The sequence below is a fragment of the Panthera onca genome, chromosome A1 (assembly GCF_046562875.1).
Source record: "Panthera onca isolate mPanOnc1 chromosome A1, mPanOnc1 haplotype 2, whole genome shotgun sequence".
NCBI lineage: Eukaryota > Metazoa > Chordata > Mammalia > Carnivora > Felidae > Panthera > Panthera onca.
Genome location: NC_138339.1, coordinates 66,309,730 through 66,335,116, shown reverse-complemented (window position 1 = coordinate 66,335,116; position 25,387 = coordinate 66,309,730). Strand labels below are relative to the sequence as shown.

General features: G+C 53.6%; 1 protein-coding gene across 1 annotated transcript; it reads right to left on the bottom strand.

The window, feature by feature from the left end:
- Positions 1 to 7,262: 7,262 nt before the first annotated feature.
- On the bottom strand, positions 7,263 to 15,088 carry RGS14 (regulator of G protein signaling 14). The gene is made up of 15 exons (XM_081795601.1): positions 15,065 to 15,088; positions 14,779 to 14,800; positions 14,432 to 14,610; positions 13,985 to 14,077; positions 13,759 to 13,902; positions 13,192 to 13,335; positions 12,964 to 13,075; positions 12,550 to 12,662; positions 11,868 to 12,071; positions 10,078 to 10,154; positions 9,728 to 9,854; positions 9,564 to 9,645; positions 9,416 to 9,462; positions 9,231 to 9,336; positions 7,263 to 8,971 (listed from the first exon to the last, which is right to left on the bottom strand). Exons 1-15 carry the CDS (start codon positions 15,086 to 15,088, stop codon positions 8,769 to 8,771), a joined length of 1,677 nt encoding a protein of 558 aa, XP_081651727.1. The 3' UTR covers positions 7,263 to 8,768.
- Positions 15,089 to 25,387: the final 10,299 nt, after the last annotated feature.

Genomic DNA, 25,387 nt, shown 5'->3' with positions numbered 1-25,387 from the left:
TTGGGTAAGACGGGTTTGTGCATGGATAGGAGGGGTTTCGCTGAGCCAGGGAAATGCAATCATTGCTAAGTTCTTGTGTTGGAATCATTCTTTGGCTCAGAAACCCTGTTTTTTTTTTTAAATATATTTTTTAATGTTTATTCATTTTTGAAAGAGAAACAGAGCGTAAGTGGGGGAAGGGAGAAAGAGAGAGGGAGACACAGAATCCAAAGCAGGCTCCAGGCTCCGAGCTTTCAGCACAGAGCCTGACATGGGGCTCAAACCCACAAACTGTGAGATCATGACCTAAGCCAAATTCTGACGCTTAACTGATTGAGCCTCCCAGGTGCCCCGGGCTCAGAAACCCTGTTAAAGTCTTATTGGGCTCAAAGTATGTCTGGGTCCAAGCACACACCACCCCCCCACCCCCACCACCCCCCGCCCATCCACAGTGGGTCCAGGGACCTCTACCATAGGCCCTGTTCCTCTCCCCTGCCTTAGGTCAGATCCTAAGCAGGAACAGTTATATCCAAGGTGTTCCTTATGAACTAGGGGTGATACTTTTTTTAAAAGTTTATTTTATTTATTTTGAGAGAGAGAGAGAGAGAGAGAGCAAGGGAGGGACAGAGAGAGAGGGAGAGAGAGAATCCCAAGCAGGCTCCGTGCTGTCAGCGCAGATTCAGGGCTCAAACTCACAAATGGTGAGATCGTGATCTGAGTCAAAATCAAGAGTTGGACACTTAACTGACTGAGCCACCCAGGTGCCCCAAGGGTGCTTCTTTTTAATAAAGCTAGGATCTTTGATAATTTTGAAGTCCACCTTCCCTGCTCTCATAAAGCTTGGGGCTTAGTGAAAGAGGAAGTTATCAATCAAATGCAGCAAGAGATATAATTACAAAATGCTATGAACAGTGACTGCTTCCACGTATATTGGTGGGGGGGCTGCTAAGTGCTGGTAAGAGCACCGAAACTTGGGAGCTGACCAGATTGGGTTTCGAGACTTCTGAGAGCAGTGGAGAAGGCGACCAAGACTCTGCTCCTCTGTTCATCTCATCCCCCTCCTGCTCACCTCCTGTCTCTTCCCTGTCGGAGACAGACTGTGCATGTCCCCCTGAACGATGACTCCTGCCCTGTCTGCCCACCTGCACTCTGGCCATGGCTTCTCCCAGACCTCTGGGCCTGGAGCCTGGGTGGTGGGTGGTGTCTCACAGTGAGAAATGGCACCCAGGAGGAGGAGCAGTTTGGGAGGGAAGATGCCAAGAACCGTCTGTACAGACTGCGTCTGAGGTGAGCAGTTGGATCTGTGAGTCTGAAGCACACAACGTGCTCCTTACCCCAAACAGGGCCTCCTGCACGTTCCCAGCCTCAATAGCAGCATGTGGCCCATCCATCTGAGCCAGAAACAGAGCAGGCTTCTTTGATGTGTCCTCTACCCCCACCTCCTGTCACTCATCCATCACCCAATACCCCCAATTTCCCTTCTGTGGGAGCTCCCTAAGCCTTTCACCTCCTCCCTGGTCAGGGCCACCATCTCTCATTGAATGCTCTCCCTGCTTCTGCCCTTGTGCCCTCCAATCCGGTCTCCAAAAACAGCAGCCAGTCATCTTTTCAAGATGCAATTCTGAACTAGGTCACCTCTCTCTTTTCACACCTGTCCAGTTTGAAACCAGCATCCTGTCATGGCCTTGGGGCCCAGAGCGACTTAGCATCTTGCCTGCCTCAAGGGCCTCAGCCATAGCCTGTGATGATACCCTCCAAGGGAGAATATGCACATTGAGGAGAGATGGGGCCCAGGGCTGAGTCCAGAGGAGCATCCTCCTTTGAGGGAGGGCAAAAAAAAGGGGGGGGGGACTCCTGTGAGGAAACCGACAGGTACGACAGAGATTAAGAAGAAAAACAGAAAAGCAGATGCCCCAGAAGCCAGGGTTGTCTCCCAGTTTTGAGAGATATACCATGATAAGCTGGGTCAGATGCCACAGAGATGTTGGGTAATGTGAGAACGGGGCAGATGTAGTGACCTGGGCAAGCTGTCCTGGGAGAGTGCTGGGGGCGGGGGCAGCTTGCAAGGGGTTGGGAATGAGCAGGAGGTGGGAGCTGAGACAGCATGGCCAACGTGAATGTGACAGACTGACAGATAGTGAATTTGATCATGCCAATGAAAACAATTTCTCTGGGAGTGACATGACTGCTGAGAAGAGGAGAGAATGATCCCAAGAACAAGTGCTTGGTCCGGGAATGGAGCAAGCTGTGAAAGTTGGCACAACCCGCTGTTTCTCCAGTCCTCAGCTAAGATCCAGTTGGTCTCTAAATACACTCAATTTTCTGCATGTAAGTTTCCTGCAGGACCTAAAGTTTGAAGACAATCAAGGGAAGAAAAACGAACATTCCAGACCATCCCTCCATGAACTAGATTTTTTTGAGAGAACTAACGACCACTATAATCCCACAACAGGGCTCCTCCTGCCTCTTTGAACCAGCATGTTTATTCCACCAACATAAAAGCCCACTATGAGTCAGCGTGCTGCTGCATATTGTGGACACAGCAGTGAATATTCCATCCAATTATTCAGGCCAGCCCCACTGTACACAGACACAGACGTGTGTGTGCATCATACACACACGGGTGCATCCTCTCTGCGTGGTCAAGGCATCACCAATGGGCTGGGTGACATAGTAGGGGCCACCTGCCACCTCCCCTTAGGAAACAGAGCAACCCCTCTCTGGCTCTCTTGACTTTGTCCTGTCTTGGACAGTCTGGACTTCAATCTGAGCTGCCTAGCAGATGTTATCCCATCTAAGCCCCATTTTCCAGATTGGGTGCCCCATGCTCTATTACATTAGATCCATGGATCCAGGGCAGGGGCAGCTGACCTGAGGATGCCCCATCCTTGTTTGGGGGATAAGTGCCCTGTGTAATGTTTAATCCTGGTGGCCCAGGCACCAGTCACTCATTGACTGATGAGGCCAAAGTCTGTGGCCAAAAGAGCTGAGGTTGCTTTGGGCTTTTCTCAGAAATCAGCTCTTCCCCTGAAGCTCCCTTCCTCATGTGGCTCCAGCTCTGTGCTTTCATGCTGGCCTCAGGGACCAGGCCTGAGGGTGAGGTTGTGGACAGCACACTCTCAGATGGTAGTCCCATGCTCCAGCTTCTAGGTTCCAGACCTGAAGCTTTGAGATCTGGCTTTAGACTTCAGGTCCTGAGTTCCATGTTCTGGGCCTGGAGCTGTAGGCCCTGTACCATAAATTCTCAGGTGCAAGCTCTGGGTTCCGGGCTCCAGGATCTGAGCTCCAGTCCCCTGACTCCAGTTTCAGGCATCTGACATCCAGCAGAGCAGGGACTCTGCTTCTTGGCATTGGGCTCTAGGTTCTGGGCTGCAACCCCTGATCCTAGATACCAGACTCCAGTTCTTATTTTGTTAGTATTATTTTTTTAAATTTTATTTTTAACTAATCTCTACACCCAATGTGGGGCTCAAACTTACAACCCGGAGAGCAAGAGTCTCACACTCTAGCAACTGGGCCAGCCAGGTGCCCCTCCAGATTCTAATTTTTTAGACTTCAGGCTCTAGGCTCCAGTTTCTGGGTCTGGGCTTCAGGTTCCAGTTCCAGGCTTTGTGCTCTGGGTCTGGGCTCCCAGTTCCAAGCTCCAGTTCCATATTCCATACTCCAGGTTTTGGGTCTGGCTGCTGGGTTCCTTCAACTCCTCAGCGGAAGGGCTGGAAGACGGTAGCCTACCTGGCTAGTGGGGTTACTGCTGCCCACCCATCTTAGCTGGCCAGGGCCTCATTCTGGCAGTCAGGATTCTGGGCTGGCCTAGAGGTGGGAGGCTGGTTCTATGGTGCTTCTCCTTGGCTTTCTGCCTCTGTTCTATCCCCAAGCCAGTTCTCTGCAGATAGGAGCTGAGATGGACCACACAGGAATCACAAAACACAGGTGTCATGTTCTGTTTCTCTTGGATCCGCCAGGACCACCAGGGACACCAATAGTGCCCCCTGTTTTTGTGTAGCGGTATGGGCCTGTGCCTGGCCTGGGATGCTTCTGATTCAGTATAACCAACCATGTGTGTTCCTTCCCCTCTGGGCATTTCTTTCTCTGTGGAAGCTAAATTCCAGCCTCTAATCCCCCAGAAACTGGAGTCACCTGACCATCAGGCCAGGCCTCCTGCGGGGTGCACCTTGCGCTCTGGCCCTTGGAGGTAGGAATGGCTGCCCCTGGAAGAATCCACCCACAGCTGCGTCAGCACTTACAGCTGGGCTCCAGGTGAGAACTGGTGCCTCTACCTGCCCCCACCCCGGCCCAGAACCCAGGTCACCGTGTGCTCTGTGCTCCCTCTGTGCCCATCCCATACTGCTTTACGTCTAAGACTGTCAACAGTGTAAGGGACCAGAGATAAGTTTCTCTCTTAGAGGCTTGGGTCCCCCAGGTGTCCTCCAGGCAGTCATATCTCTCTCTGCCTGTGTCCTCTGTAAGCTGGGGGTGCTGGAGCTGCACAGCAGTCAACAGATGTGTGTTTTCTCCCCTCCTTAATGCTGGGTGCTGGGTGGATAGGCTAACTCCCTTCCAGTCTTCCCATCTGGTGGGGGAGGAGAAGCAACTCCACTACTTTTCCCAACCACCAAGGAATCCAGCTCCATGCAGTGGCTTTGAAAGGGCCTGTGGGTTGACCAGGTGGTGACTTTTGCCCCTGGGCCTGGACCCCCATCTTTGCAGTGAGGGCCCAGGACCTTGAGGGATTCTGAGAGCACAAGAACTGGAAGGAGGGAACTGGGTCTCCTTCAGCCCAGGACAGCTTCAGGGGACATGTTGGGGGATTGTGGCAGAGGGACACAGCAGCCAGCCAAAGTGGGCCAAGGTGGCAGGTGGGCTGAAGCCCCCAGGGAAGAGTTGGTTCTCCTTCTGGAGAAAGGGATGGTGGCCCAGTGTGACAAATAAGTGGCCCTGGGAAATTCTTTGTGTTTTTAGAATTATTAGTTTTTAAAAGTGTTTTATTTATTTTTGAGGGAGCATGAGCAGGGGAGGGGCAGAGAGAGAGGGACAGAGGATCCGAAGTGGGCTCCGCACTGACAGCAGCAAGCCCAAAGCAGGGCTCGAACTCATGAACCATGAAACCATGACCTAAGCCAAAGTCAGACACTCAACCGACTGGGCCACACAGGTACCCCTATTATAACTATCTTTAGGGATGCCTGGCTGGCTCAGTGGATAAAGCATACAACTCATGATCTCAGGATTATGAGTTCAAGTCCCACATTGAGAATAGAGCTTGCTTAAACAATAAATAAATATTATAATTATTTTTAATTGCATCTTTTAAAAAACATTAAAGCTAAAATGAAAGTGTCCTTTGACTACTCCTCCCAATCCTAGTCCCCTCCCCATTTTTATCTGCTTGGCATGTGTCTTTCTAGAGCATTCTCTATTCTTTCTATATACTTACACATGTGTCTGTATGTTTGTGGTCATGTCATGTGCATTGCTCTACTTTCTTTTACCAAACAATAACACATCTTGGAGAACTTTCCACATAAGGACATGCTGTACCCAATTCTTTACCTGCTGTGTGGTATTGCAGAACACAGACACGCTACCACCTTTTGTGTTACCCCACACATTTGGCTGTTTGCCAGTTTTGAGGTCATAGACACCCCTGCAGGGAGGGCGATCCTGTACATGGGAGTGAGTAATTCTCTGGTGGTAATGCTGGGGTCAGATGCTGCATTTTTAATTTTTATGCTCTTCTCCCCAGAGCAGCCACATCAATGTATCCTTCCCCACCCCACCCCCAGAGGGTGCTGGCTTCCCAGAAGGGGTTCCTACAGCATCAGGGTCCTCCCTGGTGTATGTCCCTGAGTCAGACAGCCTGTGTGCTGGTCAAGCTCTAGCAACAAATTCTTTGCAGGATTCTGGACTAGTCCCTTCCTCTCCTGTAGCCTTGGTTTCATCCCCACCAGGCTATTTTGTCATGAAGACAAAAATGAGATAAAGGATGGAGCATGCCTAACTTGGGGGCCTGAGTTGATATGCATGTTCCTCCCCCTGCAGGGGCTAATGTCTATCGAGGCTCTTCCACCTGACCCATGACCCCCTCTATCATGGGGCAATCACATGTGTTGGTCCATAAGAGTAATAGGCATCCCTGCTGGGGCTTCAGAAGGGCAGGGGTGGGTGAAGGGGGGGCTTGCCTGAAGGATCTGCCAGTTTTAGGAAAATACCCTTCTCTTACCTGGTGTCCCTTCCTCTCTATCCTGGCACATGGAAGGGTGTCTCTGCCCACAGAGAGAAGCCCCAGGGCCCAGGAAGTGTAAGGGAGGTTCCACAGCCGATTGGGGAAGGGACATGGGTTTGTCTCCCTACCCCCATCTGGCCAAAGACTGTGTGCTATGCAGTCCCCTGCCCAGGACCCCCACTGCCCTGCTGTCCCTGCTTCCTTCACTTGGTCTATCTGAGGCTGCAGAATCATTTGTCAGCCCAGTAGGCCAAGGGGAAACAACAGTGACTAAGATGGACAAGGTCACTGCCATCAGGGCATGTTTATCATATTGTCAGCAAACAAGTGTGAATAAGTAAATAAGGTCATTACAGAGTGGGATTAGCACTGTGAAGGAAGAAAACTGGACAGCATGGTAGAGAAAAAAGTTGGGGAGCACTTCATATCTGGTGTCAGTCCATTTGGACTGCTATAACAAAAATACCAGAGACTGCGTGGCTTATCCAAAAATTTATTTCTCACAGTTCTAGAGGCTGGAAGTCCAAGATCAGGGGGTCAGCATATTCGGTGTCTGTGAGAGCCCTCTTGCAGGTTGTAGACAGCCAACTTCTTGCTGTGTCCTCACAGGGTGGAAGGGGTGGGGGAGCTCTCTGGGGTCTCTTTTATAAGCACACTAAACCTACTTACGAGGGCTCCACCTTCATGACCAAGCACATCCCAAATGCTCCACCTCCTAATACCATCACCTTGGGGCTGGGATTTCAACATATGAATTTGGGGGGAGGGGAACACAAACATTTAGACCACAGCTTCAAGTGACCAGGGCAGACTCCGCTGAGGTGTTCAAGCTGAGATCTTCAATGAAGCAAGACTTTTGTGGTTGCAGGTCTCAGAAAACCCACTCAGAGTCACAAGCACATACACATGGAAAGAATGTGTTGGCTTGCCTAAATGAGAATGTCTAGGGGTGGTTGACTTTAGATGTTCAGGGAAATTTTGGAATCTCCCTCTATCTCTCAGTCCTGCTCTCCTGCATTGGTTTGATTCACATGCAGGTTCTCTCCCTGTGTATCCTCTGTTCAAATCCCTAGGAAAGGGTAAAGGACAAGGACTGTCATTTTCACTGGGGTCAGAAGATCATCCCTGCACCAAACTCTGATTGACCAGGCCTGGGTCATGAGCCCACCCCAGCAGCTAGAGGGTCTGGCCAGCCCAGACAAAGAAAATGGGCAGTGGGGGTAGAGGGCTGAAGTCCCCCAAGAAAGGCTTGGGTTAGACTTCTGAAGAAAGGCACATTGGGTCAGCAAACCCCACTGATTTCTCTCAGGAATTTCAAGGATGAGGTGCCATGTTAGGGGGTGTGGGGGTGGGGGGTAGTTCCTGACAAACGGGACAGCAAGCACAAAGAACTGGAGTGGGGAAGAGAGTTTTACCTGTCTGAGGTGGTCAGGAGGTGTCCCCTCAAGGTTCCCACGTCCCCTTGTTTGTCTCAGCAGCACTGGGATTGAGTCTGGCTTCTCTGCCCACAAGCTGGGCCCTCCTTCTGGGAGGTCCTCCCCACTCTCTCTCCCTATGTGGGCTACCTAGGGACAGGGATGGGCACCCAGCCAAAGCAGACAAGGGACAGAACCTGCTCCCACCACAGCACCCAGTATCCTCTACAAGGCTCTAACGCATCCAAAGAAGCCCACAGCCATGTCTGCAGAGACACATTCAGTCCCAGTAGAAGCAGAGGACAATAGCCAGATGCTGTACTCTATTCAGATCCAGAGACTGAGGAACAGTGCGATGACAGGTGGCAGAGGCATGGCTCCCCAGAAGTGCCTTCCCCTCCCTCCCTTTGCCCCCCCCCCCGCCCTTCCTCCTTTCCTCCCTGTCCCTGTCTCTCATATTCACACCCCAATACTCTGTGCAGTCAGGAAGAGACAGTCTGACAACAGGAAGTCAGGGGGCACGTCTTGAGGTCCCCAAGGGCTTCCTGGCACTGACCCTGGTGACAGAGGCAGTATGGCTTGGGGGGGGGCACACAGGGTAGACTGGTATCCAAGGAACACACCTCATGGGAGAATAATAATTACTATTATAATAACAATATCATACATCCAGGACAAACCCAGCTGCCCCAAGCCAACTGCAAAATCCATATGTCCAGCAGAGCCTATGTGAGTAGTGGGAGGGGCTTCCCGCCTGCACCCCCAGGCCTTACTCATACCAGCTCCCTGAGGAGGGGCCAGCCCCTCCTCCTGCTCCTTGCTGAGGCTTAGCACAGGGTGAGGAGGCTGGCACTGCCAATGCCATCCTTCTGTGCTGGACATGCCTGCGCCAGAGAGGTTAGGCCCACCTCCCCTCAGTGGCCTGGCAGCAAGGGATGGATGAGTGAACCTATAAGGGACCAAGTGGTGGCAGCTGTGGGGTGCGGCTCCCCTGAGCCCACTCTCCGCCCTCTTCTGGCTCTTCCTGCGGGCCTGCCCGTGACAGGAAGTGGCCAGGAACACTCATGGCACAGACAGGGCATGCAGAGCGGGCCCATGGCATGCTTGGCCCGCCAGGTGCCATGCAGCCGGCCTGGACTGTTGGGCAGCTGTCAGAGGGCTGAGTGGGCAGTGGAGTCCAAGGGGTCCCCCTTGGGTTGGACCTCTGATTCAGTCTGTGGTGGGGCCTCCTGGGAGTTGGGCCCTTGGACAGGCAGCTGCAGAAATTCTGGAAGCACCAGGTCCTCTTTGCGCAGAAGGCCCCTCTGGTCATGGGCCCCGCTGCTCTGCACCCGATTCAGCAGCTCCACTAGGCCTAGGGGTGACCACAGAGTCAAGAAGCCCACCAGTGCAGACTTGCCTATGCTAGCCCACCACTGTTCTACTGCCCTTATTATGACCACAGCCTCCCCAAATGCCCCCCTTCCACCCTTTAGGCCCTCTGGTCCCCCAACCCCAATGGACATTGTTCCAGCCCCAATAACATTAAGCCTCAGATCAAGCCTCTCTGGTACCACCCACTCTCAATGGTCCCCAACCCTTTTGGTCTCTAGTTCCCACCATCCCCAAAGTACCTTCAATGTCACAGGTCTGCCGCTTCCCAGTGGTTGCCTGGGCCATCGAGTTGAGGGACAGTGAAGAGGGATGGGTGGACTTGTTCTGAGTTCTAGGCTGGCCGCCCTGTGAGAATGTGGAGTCAGAGCCACAACTGGGAGGGGAGGTGCAGTAGGCAGAAGAGGGAGCCCTTACTCTCACTCACCTGGCTGCGGCACGGGGCTGTGTCTCCAGCTTCGGGAGTCTTCACCCCTATGGCAGAGAGGGCCACCCTTACTGTTTGCCTCCCACCTGGACCCCTTCTGGGCCAGGGTCATCTCCGGGGACCAAGCCCCAGGGCCTTGGTTCTCTACCTGGGAGTGTGTCCAAAACCAGTCTCTGGGCCGCCACCGAGCTCACTAGCTTCCCCAGATCCAGCGGCTGCTTCTCGCCTGGCTGTGGGAACAGGTCAGCAGCCTGCAGGACAGGCAGCCCGTTCCCCGCTGTCCCTCCTCTGCCCTGCTGTCCCCCAGCTCACCAGGCACAGTGCCACCTGCTGCGGGCTCAGGCCGTGCTTCGTCAGAATGGGCTGCAGCGCCTCCTGCAGTCGCTTGGTGGGCTTGGCGGAGATTCGCACCACGCGATCCAGCGCCGCCAACTCGAGCCTGCACGGGATCCTAGCGCTGCGGAACCGCGGAGAGCCGACCCCGCCTCTCCCCCAACCCATCCCGGACAAGGCCCAGGAGGGGGCGGAGCCTAAACTAGGGAGGTGGGACAACTTGGGGGTGGGACCTCAGTCCCCGGGACGCGGTTAGCACCAGGGGCAGGACCTGAGAGGGAGTACAGCAGCCAGAACTGGGACCCAAGCCTGGGAAGAGGGGCACTCACTCGAAGGTGATCCTGTTCTCCAGCCGCACTTCCTGGTCCGCCAACACGGTGCAGTCCTGATCCAGGACCAGAGCCTTCTGCGGATGCCAGTCAGGGTCTCAGAGTCCCTCCCTCCCCACCCCTAAAGATCCCCAGGATCCGAAGGAACCACCTCACTTCCACCCATGGCCCCCACTGGGGATCCCTACGGGTCAGAGGGAAAGGCGATGGGCAGGTGAGCGATAGATATGTGGATGGAATAAGACACCTGGCTGAGTCGGAGCCTAGCCAGGGAGAAGGGTGGCAAGAAGGTTGGACAGCCTTGGAAAAGAAACGGAGTTATGGGAAACATGGGGGTGGGATGAGCACGAAATGGTAATGAGGCTGCTTGGATACGGAGCATGCTTAGGTCCTGGATTATGGAGCTGCCTCTTCTTGGGCCAGGCCAGTCCAGGACCCACTTCCTGGATGGCTGCCCACTTTTGTCTCAGGCATGTGAAATCCATGGATGCATTTCCTCCCTCACCACCCACCTTTGATCAGCCACCCAGACCTTGTCCCTTTTTTGACACTTGTCCACTTCTCTGCATCCCCACCTACTAAGGACACTTCTTGTCTCCTCACTACAACAAGAGCTCTTCTCCCAGACCATTGTGAGGCCAGAAGGATATAAAGTATCTGGCACAGTGCCTGGCACACAGTAGGTACATAAACAGTAGGTAGTGACTACTGCCCATGTAGGTCCCACTGCCTGCACCAGCCCAGGGCAGGGAGGCAGCCTCTTCCAGGGAAGGCCTGTGCTCTGCTGCAGGGACAGGTGGAGTGTGGGTGGGGAGTTATATTCGGCAGATGAGAAGGCCCGTCTGGGCTTCAGAGTTTTCCCCGGGTGGCCTGAGTGGGCAGAGATCCTCCCACTACTGCCCTCACAATCCCACTCTCAAGGCCCCTGAACTTGCCCTGCACTTCTTATTCACATCCAGACTTCACTTAAGTTGTTCCTTCGGCTGAGAATGTCTTTTCCTGACAGTTCTGCCAGGCAAACTCCTCCCCATCCTTATCCTCCCCTCATCAACAGCTGCCTCTGTCATGAAGTCTTCCCGGAGCCAGCCAGAAAAGCTTACTTTTCCCTAGAAACTCTCTGAAGCTTCGGCTCCTCTTCCCTGATCACATCCTGCCTGGCTTACCGCCAGCCTGTGGACCTGGAGGACAGAGCTCAGGTCTGGGTCCCTCTGCTCACCTACCTGGCAGGGCCTTAGGCCTTGTCTGGGAGAATGAAGTCCTATAGGGTCTCCCTGGAATGCAGCATTCTTTCTTCGAACGCTTCTTACTGGATGATTTGTTTTAAAGTACATTTCCCCCCACATTCCTCTGTAAAGCTTAATTCTAGTTTGCACCTCAAGAAAACTTTTTTTGTGGGCTAGGTGCATTTGAGTGCCCTTGATGGCCTTTCAAAGATGGTCAGTAGGGACTCTGGGGGTCATGGGGGAAACCCAGCTCTGGCAGTGGTTCTCCCCTACTCTCCCTCCCCAGAGCATCACAGTGAAGATAATGGTAAAGCTGGAAACCAGGAGGGGAATGGGGTGGGGAAAGAATTTTCATGGGATGAGAGTGGAAGTCTGAGTTTGAGGAGTTGGTGCTGGGTTGATTTGGAGCTGAGCATGGGGGACAGGGCACGGTTGTGTTGAGGACTGGAATTAGGAAGGGGGTGAGGATGGGAATGGAACTGGGGTGGAGGTCATAGCTGAGCACAGATAGGAATGGGGTTGGGATCAGAAAGATAGTTAGAGTTGGGGACCAGGCCAAGTCCACACCTGCTCATTGCCCACCAGGTAGACTTTGATGTCAGGTAGAGAGAGACCTCGTTTCTCACAGATGCCTGCCAGCATGTCACGGATGGTGAGGCCAGGTCGGGCCAGGGCCAAGGAGGCTGTGCCATCGGGCAGGTACACGCAGCAGTACTTCCCTGGCCTGCTTTCGCTCTCACCTTCTGTGCTCCCAAGGCTTTTCCTGTGGCTCTGATTCAGGACAGGGGTGGAAGGAAGGTCATGTGTACATATTCAGGGACATGCAGAGAGTTACACAGGCAGGTAAGCCCACCGGGGCGCACACATGCGCACACATGCCTAAGGGCACACTTTTAGGCAGGCAAAGATACTCCTCCTACAGGAACATATGTATGCTCACATGTATGTAACATATGCTCATATGTATGCCAGGTGTAAGGACACCCAGAGACAGATCCTCCCACTGACCCCCCCACACCTGTTATGTACACCTGGGCGCCCCCCCCCCCCCACACACACACAAAGGGAATGTACACCCATGCCATGCATGGGGCCCATTGTGGTGAGGACAGGAAGAAAGTGAGGAGGCTAAGGGGTTGGTAGCAGGAAGATGTAAGTAGGAACCATGACTAGGAATGATGGTGGCCACACAAAGGGGCATGAATAGTGGCCCTAGCCTGCACGTTGTCCCCCCCAGCAGGCCGCTCACCTCAGATTTGCTGCTTACAAAGGCAAGGAAGCCGAGGTCCAGACTGGCAGACGAGTTGAGGGAGCCCTGGGACTCTCTGCGCAAGGCTGAGTTTGGGGCCCCGCCTGCCAGTTCTAGGGGAGACGTAGCAGTGAGCAGAACAGCCCCTCCTCCCTACACCCCCTTCTCCACCGCCAGGTGGACCCCGCTGGAGCCCTCCCGCAGGGGTCTAACGCGGCTTGGGGCCACGGAAGCGTTGCTACTGAGGGGGCTTCCCAAACTTCCGGGCTCTAGTCTGGAAACCGAACCACCGAGGGAACGTGGTGGTCACAGGGTATTTCGGTTTTCACAGATTTACAAATAGGAGGAAGGGGGCATTCTCAAAGCTTGCCCAAACTCCCACCCTGACTCTTGTCTGTGGCCTCCGACCCTCACCCTTGCGGAAAGACTTGCGGAGCGGGCGGCCGCCAGAGCCCTCAGCAGAAGGCTGGTGCCCCAACTCCTCCACGCCCAGCGGCAGCGACTTCCCGGACTTCAGCTTCGGTTTCTGCGGGTGGAGGAAAGGCGCTGGCTCGGGGCCGGACCCAGCCTACGTGCAGACCGTGGACACAACCCTACAGATCTGCGCCCGGCCCACTGCCTCCCATTGCCCCTCGTCCGCACCTTCCTGGTGGAGTCGGGGCTGCCGGGGCTGGAGGAGCCAGGTTCCCGCAGGGGGCGTCCCTCGGCCTCCGCCAGGAGACATTCTCGGTACAGCGGGGACTTGACGAAGCGCGCATAGCTGTCGAACTTCATCAAGTTGAAGATCTGCGGGACCCGCGCCGGGGCAGTGAGCCGAAGGGGGCCCTCGACTTGCCCCCAGTTTACCTGGCCCTGTCCTCAGGATTAGCTGGGTCCCCAACCTAGCAGCTGAGACCTTAGCCCCTCCCACGCAACTCCTTGATCTAGCCCAGTGCCTACTCTTGGTCCCGCCTCGACCTCTGCTAGGCTCCACCGTCCCTAGACCCTGATCCACCGTAGCCTCTGGTACCGCCCTCTGACCCGCGCCCTGCCCCTGCATTTTACTTTGGTGCGGGCATCCAAATCCAAATTTGCTCCTCTCCGTAGGCCACTCCAACCCCATCCCACCCCTGACAATCGGGCTTCGCCCCTGGATCTGGTCCCACCTCTTGTCCTTTCTTCCAAGGCCACTCCCCCTAATCCCAAACCGAGGCCCCTGGGAACACTCACCTGGAGCTGCTGTTCCCGGAACATGTCCGGTCGAGGCTCTGCCAGCACCTCCTCGCCTAGCCAAGCCTGCCGGTCTATGTTCACTGGGCTCAGTGCCTGGCTGGACAGGAACTCCCGGTAGATGTGGCGGGCCTCCTGAGCAAGCTGTTGCAGGAGGGACAGGTGAAGGTCAGGGGCATGACCCAGGCTCTGGTCCCACCACTCTGCCCCAGCTCTTTTCCCCCACCTGCTGGGTGTCGCTGGCAGGGATCTGCTGGAAGCGCTCACAGGCCTTCCAGAAAGTTACATTCTCAGCACTGAACTCCTTCTTCAGGAACTCCTGGTGCACAGAAGGAAGAGGCAGGCAGAGACACAGAGACCCAGTCAGGGGATGCGGTCAAAGAGATTGGGATAGAGATAGGGCCAAAAGGCCAAATCAGACAGATAGGGCCAGACAGACAGATGGGGCCAGATCAGAAGGCACAGAGAGGAAATGGGAGGCAGAGGCAAGTTCCCTGCTGAGAGAAAAGGAAGAAGATGCCAAAGAAAGGCTGGATGAGGCAGCTGACACAGGAATTCCACTCTGGCCAGCTTGAAGCTCCATCCATATCCTCTCCCATGCCGGCCACCCTACCCCCGCCCCCCACCTGGTGGCCACTGCCATCTGCCCTCCCTATCCCATCCCAGGGCTTACAGTGAAATATGCCAGCCCCAGTGGGTCCTGCAGCAGCCGCTCAAAGGATAGGCCCCAGCTGGCCACAGGCTGCTCCTCAGTGGAGAAGGGGCTGCTGGGGCCACTGGGGAGGCTGTGGATACTGAGAGAGCTTCCTCGGCCATCACCCTGGCCCTGGGGCCCTGCTGTGCTGCTCAGCTCTGTAGGTGGATAGACAAATGGTGGTGAGCTTTGTGGCCTTCCCCAGCTCTTGGCCCAACCCCATCAGTAGGTATTTTCCCTGGAAAGATAGCAAGAGGTGTCCCCACCCTTTTCCACATACCCTCCCCCACCCCAGTCAGGCCTCCTCTGTACCCTCTGTCACTTACCTCCATCTGACACAGCCAGAACCTATAAGAGACCCAAGGTAGACAGTCAGAGCAGAGCCCGGGGTAGATTCTCAAGGGACAGCTCTGGGCTCAGGCCCCAGGACTGGAGCTTGTTTTCCTCTCCCTGGAGGGCCATGCTGGGCATTCCCAGTGAGGTCACTGCTTGCTCAGCATTTTGCTCAGGCTACTCCCGGCTCCCCTTCCATCATGTGCCAACCACTGTGTGCTGGAATTTATGCCAGTTACTTTCCATTTGCCCCTGGTTCCCTCCTCCCTCAGCACTTGCTGGGTAAGCCCAGATGTACAGCATGGTGAGGATCAGCACAGACTTTGAATCTTGTCTCTGCCATTTACTAGCTGAGTAACTTGTTACTTGTTTGTTTGCATCTGTAATAGGGGCTGGTGATAATAATAGTAACTTACCTTCTGGGACTATTGTGAGGATCAAATCAGTTTAATACATTTCCAGCACTGAGAACAGTGGCCAGCATGTGGTAAGTGCTGTATCAATGTTTGCTGGTGTCTTTGAGGAAGGAAAGGTGTCTCTGTAGCCAGTGATCTCTTTGTTGCAACTGTTTCCTCTTGGAGAGGAAGACCCTGAGAGACCATGGGCCCCACCCCATCTTGGGCTGGGATCAGGATGCAATTTTAGAATGTAAAGCAGTCATTCTCAAACTCTAGTGTGTATTAAAATGACCAGTAGGAAACCACCTCCAGAGATTCTGGCTCAGTAGGTCCAGGATGGGGTCTGAGGCTCTCCATTTCTAACAAGTTCTCAGGCAATGCTGATGCACTGGTCCATGGACCACATTTTGAGTAGCACTGCTGCAGAGACCAACTTCATCCTCCCCCCCACCCCCCACGTACAACTCCGACTTCTCTGGGAATCCAACCATTAGTGAAATAGAAAAAACTCTCCTTTCAAAATGACTCTTGCAGTGGTTTCCCTTGGTCTTCCTACCTTCCTAGCAGCTCCTCCAGTTTCCTCCTCATCTCCTACCCACACAAGATGGCCTCCACCCCTCCCTGACTCTGCCTTTCCCTCTCCCACATCTCCCCAGATCCAAACCCACGTAGCCAACTTCCTGCTAACATCTCTGCCCAAATGTCCCACAAGCCCTTTGAACTCAGCCAGTCCCAAGGAGAAGCCACCTCTGCCACTACCAGAGCAAGGCACCAAACCAGTTTCCCTACATCCTGTCTTTCTTCCCACTACCTGGGCTCCTAGCACCAGGGCCCGATCATCCCCCCTTCCCTTTCTCTCTCTCACATCCTCTTCCCACTAGTCCTGTCACAGGGACCACCTGTCCCTTTGTTACATCCCCACTGGAAACAGGTCTACAAACATCTCTCCCAGGACGCCTCTCCCTGCCCTCCTATCTGGGATCTCCCTCTATGCTCCCCACTCTCACCTGGGAACACTCAGGTTCCATATCTGTGAGCCAGAGCTGGCCCGCAAATATGTTAGTACATAATTAATATCTTGGCTCTCAGACTTTTTTTCTTTTTAAGTTTAAAGGTGTTTCCCACATTTAAAAATCAGGAGTTTTACATAAACTCCTGTGATGCCTCAGCTACCCAGAGCTTCTCCCCAGCATGACAACTTTGGCTGGCATTGAACAGCGACTGCCTTCCCTACAAGGGGCTCATGCTCTGTTCAGAGGTCTCTGAGGCCAGTTTGCCACATTCATGTTACTTATGGAGGCAAGTGCTGCCCCAGACCGCCTGAGTTCAATTTGTGCTGTGTGACCTTGCACAAGGCACTTCACCTCTCTGTGCCTCAATTTCTTTCTCTGCAGAAATGGGGCAAATACTTCTCCTGATTTCAAAAGATTCCTGTGATTAAATAAGTTAAATATATAGATAAGGAACTCAGAACACTATCTGATATGTAGTAAACTTTCATGGAACATTACTGTTATTGCTGCTGTTACATTAGTCTTGACAATGCTCCACTTTGAGTTTGCTAGCCCTGCTATGGAGCACAGGTGTTGGGGCCTGTCAGACTCAGAGTCAAATCCCAGCTCTGCCCTTTTTTACTCTTACGCCCTCGGGCTCCTCCCTAAGCCTCGTCTCCCACCTAGAATGTGGAGGTGAGACGTTACTGGAGAGGAAAGTTAGCACAGATCAGAGCGTGGCCGAGCACCGAGCCCATTGGCCAGCGTACCAAGCCCCTCCTGGGGGCTTGCCAGGAGAGGGGCGCCCTCTCCTGACCCGCCCCAGCCCTCGCCCTCCTGCCTCTGCACCCCCCATGTGATGGCTTCTTCCCTTCTTCCGGGTCAGCTCCAGGGGCTGCCAGAGAAAGTCCCAATTCCTGGGTTGCATGAAGAGGACGAGTTGAAACCCAGGGTAACCTCCAGCTTGCTCCTTCCTTTCCTGGCAGCCCTACTCATGCCACACGTACCAGCCTCAACTGCTCTGTGGCTTTGCCACCCTCAGGGCTGCTCTCACCACCCTTTGCATGGGTCTTTTGGAACCATCCTGCCTTCCCCTCCGGGGTGGCCGCATGGCCACCTCTTGCCCCCCTACCGTCCCCCACTCCTCGCCACTGGCCTCTCTCTGGCCTGCCCTCCATCCTGGGACTCAGATACGCGCACTAGCTCAGAGCCCCCATTGCTGCTGCGGCAGGCCTGCAGCCACAGACTGGGTAAAGGCGCCTGGGGCAGAAGCCAGCCCACACTCCTATTTGGTTTCATTCTTGACCTTGTGTGGAATTGCCTGTGTGTGTCTTTAGGTGGGACTGGCTCTCAGGTGGTGGCCAAGCTCCCTGCCCTGGGAAGTGGAGCAGCTGCTGTGTTAACAGTCGAAGCGCAGCCCAGGGCCTGACTAATGAATCCCTTCAGCCTCCCCCATTTCCCTCCTTCTCACTGCACCCTACACTTTATCAAACTTTTCTAGGTTCCCCACACCCCTTCACACTCCTGCTTCCTGCTTCACTGCTTTCTCTTGCTGCGTGTCTGCTCCTGCTCCCCTCACTGAACTGACTGCTCTCCGATCTCTACTCACTGACATCAGTCACCTACAAACACCACCAGTTTCCCTGAATCCTCCTGCCTACCACACTGCTGTCCACCCATGGCTAGGCCTCTCTCCTTATCATTTGGTAGCTCCTAGAGGGCAGGTCTGGTTTACAGAGGGAGCCAACCTGAACTCCCTCCCATGAAGCACCCTCCTTGCTCTGGTGCTAGCAAGCAGCCATCAGGACCCTAGCAGTCCTCCTCTGCCATCCCATGAAGCCCCAGCACCTCCTTCGGCAAGGATCCTTTACTTCTGAATGCCCCATATCTGTGGCCGGCAAGTCATGCTTCTCGGCCCCTCTTGCCCCACTGGTTGTTGATATGTATAGTTGGGGCTGAGATGCGGTAGGGAGAGAGATCCAGAGGTGGGAGGGAGTTAGGATAGAGTCCAATTTCAGGTCAGCCACTCAAGGGCAAGCAACGTCTTCCTCTGGACCTCGGTTTCCCCCTGGTCAGAAGGGGGCTTGGCATTTCCAACTCCTTGGGGCTGCTAGGAAGGGTGAGCGAGTGTGTGAAAGTCGCTGGCATGGAGCCGTCAGGAGCTCTGCTGACCAGGGCTCCCACCTGCCCAGGCTGCCAGGCTTAGGGAAGTTGTGCTGAGCAGGGCCTGCCTTGCCTCACCCCGACTTGCCTGAGAAGTGGTGAGTGAATGGGAGAAAAGGGGAAGAAAGGATGAGGAAGGGTGTGGTGGAAGGTGAAACTCTGACCCATGGTCAGGCCTCAGTTTGCCATAATTTTTTTTCTTAAGCCTGGCAGAACCGCTAGTATCTAAGAATACTAAGGTGAGTGTGGGGAGCAACATTTCTGAGCTCCACTTGTGTGGCAGGCACTCTCGGACAATACACATCCATGTTCTCACTCACTCTATCCTCAAATCCTTATCCTGCGTGGCAGGTATTACTACCCCCATTTTACAGACGAGGAAACCTAGGCCCAAAGAACTCACACAGTGGGGAAGTGGCTGAGCTGAAGTTAAAATCCAGGTGTGCCTGACTCTGGAGCCTGAGTTATTTTCTCCACCAAGCTGCCTCCCTGGGTGGGCAGGAGATGTACCAGGGGAGCTGGCAGGCCCAGGGCCTTAGCCCTTTGGACACAGGTGGGCAAAGTCAATCAGGGGAAAGAGCCCAGGGGGTCCTCTTGAACTCTGCCCTCTGTAGGGGTCAGACCTCAAAGGAAGGGGCGAATTATTTAGCATCTTCTGTGCTGGGCACTCTGTACCATCATCTCATTTCATCCTGGTTAGGGGAAACGGAGGCCCCAAGATCCTCTCTGGGTATGTGCACAGAGAACCCTGGGTGCCTGGCCCCTTCAGCCTGAGCCAATCCTGTGGAGCTGAACCCTAGCCCTGAGCTGGATGCCAAGAATACAGACAGAGCTACAGTAGGCTCTGCCTTGCAGGTCTCCCCAGATGGGATGACTACCTGGGCTCCCTGAGAGTGACAGGATATGATAACCCCTCCTCTCCAGGCTTTAGGCCCAGCTTCCCCTTAGGCCATGTCCCTGTACAAACACCCTGTGTTTCCCCACATCCAGACGCTTCCCCATGCCATCCCCTCCTCCAGATGGCATATCCTTTCAAGAGCTTCCTACTATGATGCACAAAATGAGACAAGAAGTCAGTTCTCCCTCCTCAGGTCCTCCTCAAGCTTTCTCTACCCTGGACCCATGGCTCTTACCCAAATCTGAATTCTCTTCTGGTATTTGTACCCATATCTTTTGTGCCTTGCCAGACTGGGAGCTGCATGAGGGCAGGGGCTAGGATGATGGGTTTGGGTCTTCAGTGCCTAGGACAGGGCCAGCATAGAGCAGACCTATGGAGGGGTTGCTGAATGAATGACTGCATGAACAAATGAAGTGGCAATTGGGGTTGTGTAACGATGTCTCTGGGAGGGGGCTGGGAGCCATCTTTAAGTGACAGGTTTCATTGCAACTGCCTGACAAGCTGAGTGGCAGAAAGCCGAGGCTAACAAATGAAGCTGCCTCAGCAGGGAGTGATGGCAGCGGTGGGTGGGGGTGGTTGCAGGGGGAAGAGGGGGAGGACAGAGCCAGGCAGTTCTGGGAGGTGGGAGAGCAAAGGCATTGAGTCAGATAGTCTGGGTTCAGATGCAGGCCCCTCTACCTGCTGGCTGCCTTCAGCATGTCAGTTACTCCTCTGAACCTCCCTCGAGAGGTTACTCATGGAAGGAGCCTGACTCCTGGTCCATAAGTGCTGTGCCACAGATGCTGATGCCTGTCCACCCCTCCCCATGACAGTTGAGCATGGCCTTAGAAAGCTGACCAATGGCCAGCAAGAAGCCAATCTGTGACCCTCAGGATTCCAACAGGTGACAGGGAGAGTTCAGAACAGGCCCAGGAAGGGCAAAGATAAACCTGTGTGTGAAGGTTGCTGCAAGGAGCCAGGGCATCTACGAGCTTTCCAGGGTTGGGGGCAGTGGGTGCCCTCCCTGCTCTGAATGACTTTTGGGTAGAGAAGCCATGGGCTGATGTGGCAGGGACAGAGGCAGGGTCTGTCCCTGGGCATCCTCAGTTGCCCTGAAGTCCTGGACACTGCTCAAAAGCACCAACCCAGCACCAACCCACCCCATCTGGGGTGGTCGTGGGAGTGGCCCAGTGTCCTTGGCCTGCATACCCTAGTGCCATGTCTCTGGGTTGGAGTGAGAGGACCGTAGGTTCTTGAACTTTCAAAGTTAGGTTGATGGCAGAGACAGTGAGGTGGGGACTGAGTCAGCTTGGAGGGGTTTGCCTCTCTCCCACCAAGCTAGCCTGGGGCTGGGCAACAAGGAGACACTAGACAAAGGAGAGGTGGAGAAAAGCCTTAAGAATTAGTAGGGAATTAGGAGGGTAAAACCTCAGTTCCTGAGTGAGGCAGGGGATCCATGAAGAGGTACTGAGAATGAAGGGAGGCATGGGGCTGACATTTATGGAGCCCCCACAATGGGTCAAGGGCCTCATATTCATCATTCTACTTAGTCATCTCAACAAGATGACTTTAAGATCTGTTCCAATTTCCTCATTTTATAGGTGAAGATACTGAGAGTCAGAGAGGACCCTAGTATGGGTCAGAGAGGACCCCTAGTGAGGGACACAGAGCCAAGAGTGGAATCCAGGTCTCTCTAGGCCCGTTGGCCTTGTCCCATAGTCCTAGGCTGGGGCTAGGTTGGAGGCTAGGACACTGTCTGGCCTTCCTGGAGATGGGGTTCTGCCAAGTGGGCTGGTATCCTAGGGAGGAAAGGCCTAGTACAGCCTGCCCCATTAGCTGAATGAATAAAGAAGCTGGACTGTCCAAGGGAAGCTCTGATTTGGAGGCCAAGCAGCCAGGGAGAGGCTTCAGGGGGTGGGGCAGCAGTAATAGCCAAGGCATCCTAGTGCCCAGCTACTCCCACCCTTCCCAGTAGCCCAGGAATAGAAAAGACAAGATGTACCAAGCTGGCCTGAGCCTACTGACCCATCCCAGGCTGCCCAAAGACTACTAGTTCTGGCATGAAGCCTCTGGAGCAGGTCTAGCTAAAGGGCAGTGACCCACTTGAAGGTTGCCCCTTACCTGACTTTGGGCATCAGGACATGGGATGAGTAGGGGAAGGCTGAGGCTAAGTGAGATGTGGAGGCCTGGGCCTCTGGGGGTGTGTGCAGGGGTCAAGGGCCATGCTAGATCTCCCAGCCTAGATGGTACCAAAGTGGCAGGAGAGGGAGCAGTGGGTACCAGAAGCCTGTGACCACTGTACTCTGCTGTCATGCCCAAGGTTGCCTTAGGTCCCCAGCAGGGCCATCTGGAAGGTCCTACAGGAAGGGCACCAGGTCCTACTACCTGCTCCTGTCTGTACCCAACTTCTCCCGCCCACTAGCAGCATGCAGGCTCTTCCCCAACCCTGCCGGGTGTGCCTCCTGGGCTCCACCCTGGGTGTGCCCACCCCCTCCCCCGGGCCTGGCCTGGAGCCCACACTCACCATGCGCCCGTTGGGGACGCCCAGGTGCTTGGGCTTCCCCGGCATGCCGTTGCTGTTCACGAGTCCCTGCCGTGAGGAGTGCCTACCATGGGGACTGTGGGCAGCCCCGGCCAAAGCTTGCACGGTGGCAGGCAGGCAACAGAGAGAGCCCAGCTCCGCTCCTGTGGGCCTTCACATCCTGAAACACCAGCTCACTACCTCTTTTCTCTGCCACAGGAAGTGTCTCTATAGAAACCGAACCACAGAAAGAAGCAAGGTCTAAGTGAGCGCACGCCTCTTCCTACATGCACACACACACACACACACACACGTTCACATGCGCACACACACATGCCACAATGCACCCTTAGCAGTGCCCCACACTGTCACCAACAAATCGCCAGAGGCCTGTATGTGCCCAGGAAGTGGCCCAGCCTGGTCTGGCCCAGCCAAGGGAGATCCAAGTTTATGTCTGGGCACACAGAAGTGTGTGCTCACACCCTTAGTCACCTTTTTGCACCCTGACAGGGGCTTCTGTGGACATGTGTACATGTGCACCAAGTATGCACACTTATCTCACACCTGCTGTGTGCCAGGCATGTGCACACTCAATACCCCTCCCCCAGGCAGTTGTGTGCATGCAGAGGTACTATATTCCCAGATACTTCCCAGGCATGTGCCCACATGTACAGACAGATGGCCACTTTGCATGCATGGTCATATACACACAGGCCATCCAGGTGTGCATGTTATAAACATACACTCTCCCTTCATTAGAAACACTTGGGTGTATGTACAGTCCCTTGGACAGGGGCATGTGGCGGGCACAACTGCATATAGGTGTATAAGTAGTCAGCCACCCCAGTGATATGTGCAAGTAGGTATGCACATGCTTACCCACCCAGGCAGGGGAATGGATCAGTTGCATCTGTGTTTGACATGTGTGCATTCATGTCCACCCAGATAAAAGTTCCACCTTGGTGTAGTACTGTCGACTGAAGAGTGACACCATGCCTTCCCAGCCCTGACCCAGTGCCAGCTGAACTCAGGCCCTTTAGCCAGAGTCCTCAGTTTGCCTCTTTCTTACACAGGCACATACCCACTACAGGACTTGTTTTACCCTAAGTACGGGCTTAGAGCCCTCATGTCCCCCACCACTCTGGTTTGGGCGCCTCTACTGTTTTCTACCCTTTACGCTACTGCCCTCTTCTAGGGCCATGACCTGAACCCTTCAGTGACAGAAAGTAACTGACTCTTCACCACAAATTCATGTCCTCTTCCTCCTGGGCACACGGTTAAACTTTACATTCCCAGGCTCATTTGCAGTCAGGTGTGGCCATGTGACTAGTCCCACCAATTAAATGGGAGTGAGATGATGTGTGCCATTTCTGGGCCAAGACTTTTAAGTAGTATGTGCCCTCCACATTCTGTCTTTCCCCTTTAGCTTGGCTGGATGCAGAAGATGATGAGGCTTTAAGGGATTGCGGAGCCACAGAAGAAAGGAGACAGGGTCTTTGTATTAGGGCACAAAGGCAAGCCACCCATTAACCAGAAACACTAGCTTTGTGCTGTTATGAGAGTGAGGAATAAACTTTGAGCTGTTATACACATTAGAGTCTATTTTTGATAGCAGCTAGTGTTACCTTACTTAATATACCTCTTCACTCAGCCCTGACTCACCTCTTTCCAGACACCTTGCTCCAGGCCACCCAGATAGAGGGATTCAGTCAGACTTGGTGTGTATATTGGGGGTTGATTTGGAGCCTGGAGCATTGCAAGCAGTGGTCTTAATAAGGTGTCATTGACATGACAATGTCAATGTGCCTGTGAGGGTTTTATAGGTTGTATGATGTCAGTGGAGACTGCTTGTCTGTCTACTGGGCTATGGACCTGGGCCGAGGCTTCATAAAGGGTGTTACCACTTACAGGGGCTTCTCCCAACTTCATTTGTTCCTCACAACCTCTTTGTGAGTGGTGCTCATTTATTTACATTTTACAGATAAGGAAATTGAGACTTGGAGACAAATGAGTTCCCCAAGGTTACACATCAAGTCAGAGACTGTTGTGAATAAGTGTGCTTGGGTGCCAGGAGCTGCTCCTGGGCCATCACAAGCCCAGGTGCCAAGACCTCATCTTCCTCCCTGAAAGGCCCATTTACAGTCTCTGACCCCTGCTAAGGTCATCTTCTCCTCTGCCCACTTCTGAACTATGGATGCCAATTTTACCTTTGACCACATCTTTACCTCAGGGACCCCAGCCAGCCCAGAACTTCCCATCTCTTAGTCCTTATCTAATTTTCTCCACTCCACGAGAGCAGTGGGGTACCTCCAGGCCACAGAACACTGTTCTCAGCTTATCTCTCCTTGGCTTCCCACAGCAGATCAATTTTTAATATCTGATCCCCCTTCCCTCTGGAGGCTTCCTGGGCTCAGGCCTTGTTGTCTCTCATTTGGCCATAATAACCTTCTATTCAGTCTCCCCACCTGCTATGCCCCTCCAATCTTTTCTCTTCACCATAGTCAGAGAAAACCATGTTGGCCCCTCCCATGCTTAAAACCATCCCAGTGCTTTCTGGAAAAAAGCCATGTTCCTTAGTTGGGAAATTGAAGGCCTTTCAAGTTCTGGCCTTAGCTATACCCTCCCCCACCTCTCCTCAGCCATTCTGAACTGCTTTCATCCCATATACCCCTGGGGAATCCTTCAGGGCCTTTGCATCTCCTGTTCCCTCTGCTAAGAATGCCTTTCCTTTTGCTGGTAAACTTCTTCTCATTCTTCATGATCCAATTCCAGGTTTTAGAACAAATATTCATATTTTTACTAATTATTAATCACCTCCTTTGTGCCAAGCACTGCTGTAGATGCTGGGGATGCAGCAGAAGTGGCCATAGCTGACAAAAATCCCACCCTTCCTAGAGGTCTAGTGGAACATACATATTCTTGTTTGTATAGATATAATTTCTGGAAGGGAATACCCCTAGGGAGGGGAGTGGCAGGGAACTTTTGTTGTATTTTATTTTTGTATTACGTATATGAGCGTATTACTTTAATAGTAAGCTTATTAAAAATATGTGATCCAGAAAAGATGTCTCAGCACTTAACCCTGATAAATTCATTCATCCCAAAGGGCAGCTTCTTTATTAACCAGGAGTCAGCTGCTTAACTGATTGAGCCACCCAGGTGCCGCAAGGGACAGCTTCTTTAAATAAAGGAGCAACCAACAAGGGATCCCCACCTCCCCTCTGATCTGTAACAGCGGTCATTAATTCATATGTCTAGAGGGCCAGAGGTACTATAAATTAGTGGCCAGTGGGGAGGCTAGCTCAGCACAGGAAAGCTTTTGTGGGGCCTCATGGGCCTAGTGTGGTTGGATTTTCAGATTTTCCTGAAAAACTAGAAATTTGGATTTCTAATATGAATTTAAGTCTCTCAGTTTAAAAATATTGAGGGATTGGGGCGGCTGGGTGGCTCAGTCGGTTGAGCGTCCGACTTCGGCTCAGGTCATGATCTCACAGCTCCTGAGTTCGAGCCCCGCGAAGGGCTCTGTGCTGACAGCTCAAAGCCTGGAGCCTGCTTTGGATTCTGTGTCTCCCTCTCTGCCCCTAACCCACTCGCATTCTGTCTCTCTCAAAAATAAATAAACGTTAAAAAAAATATATTGAGGGGCACCTG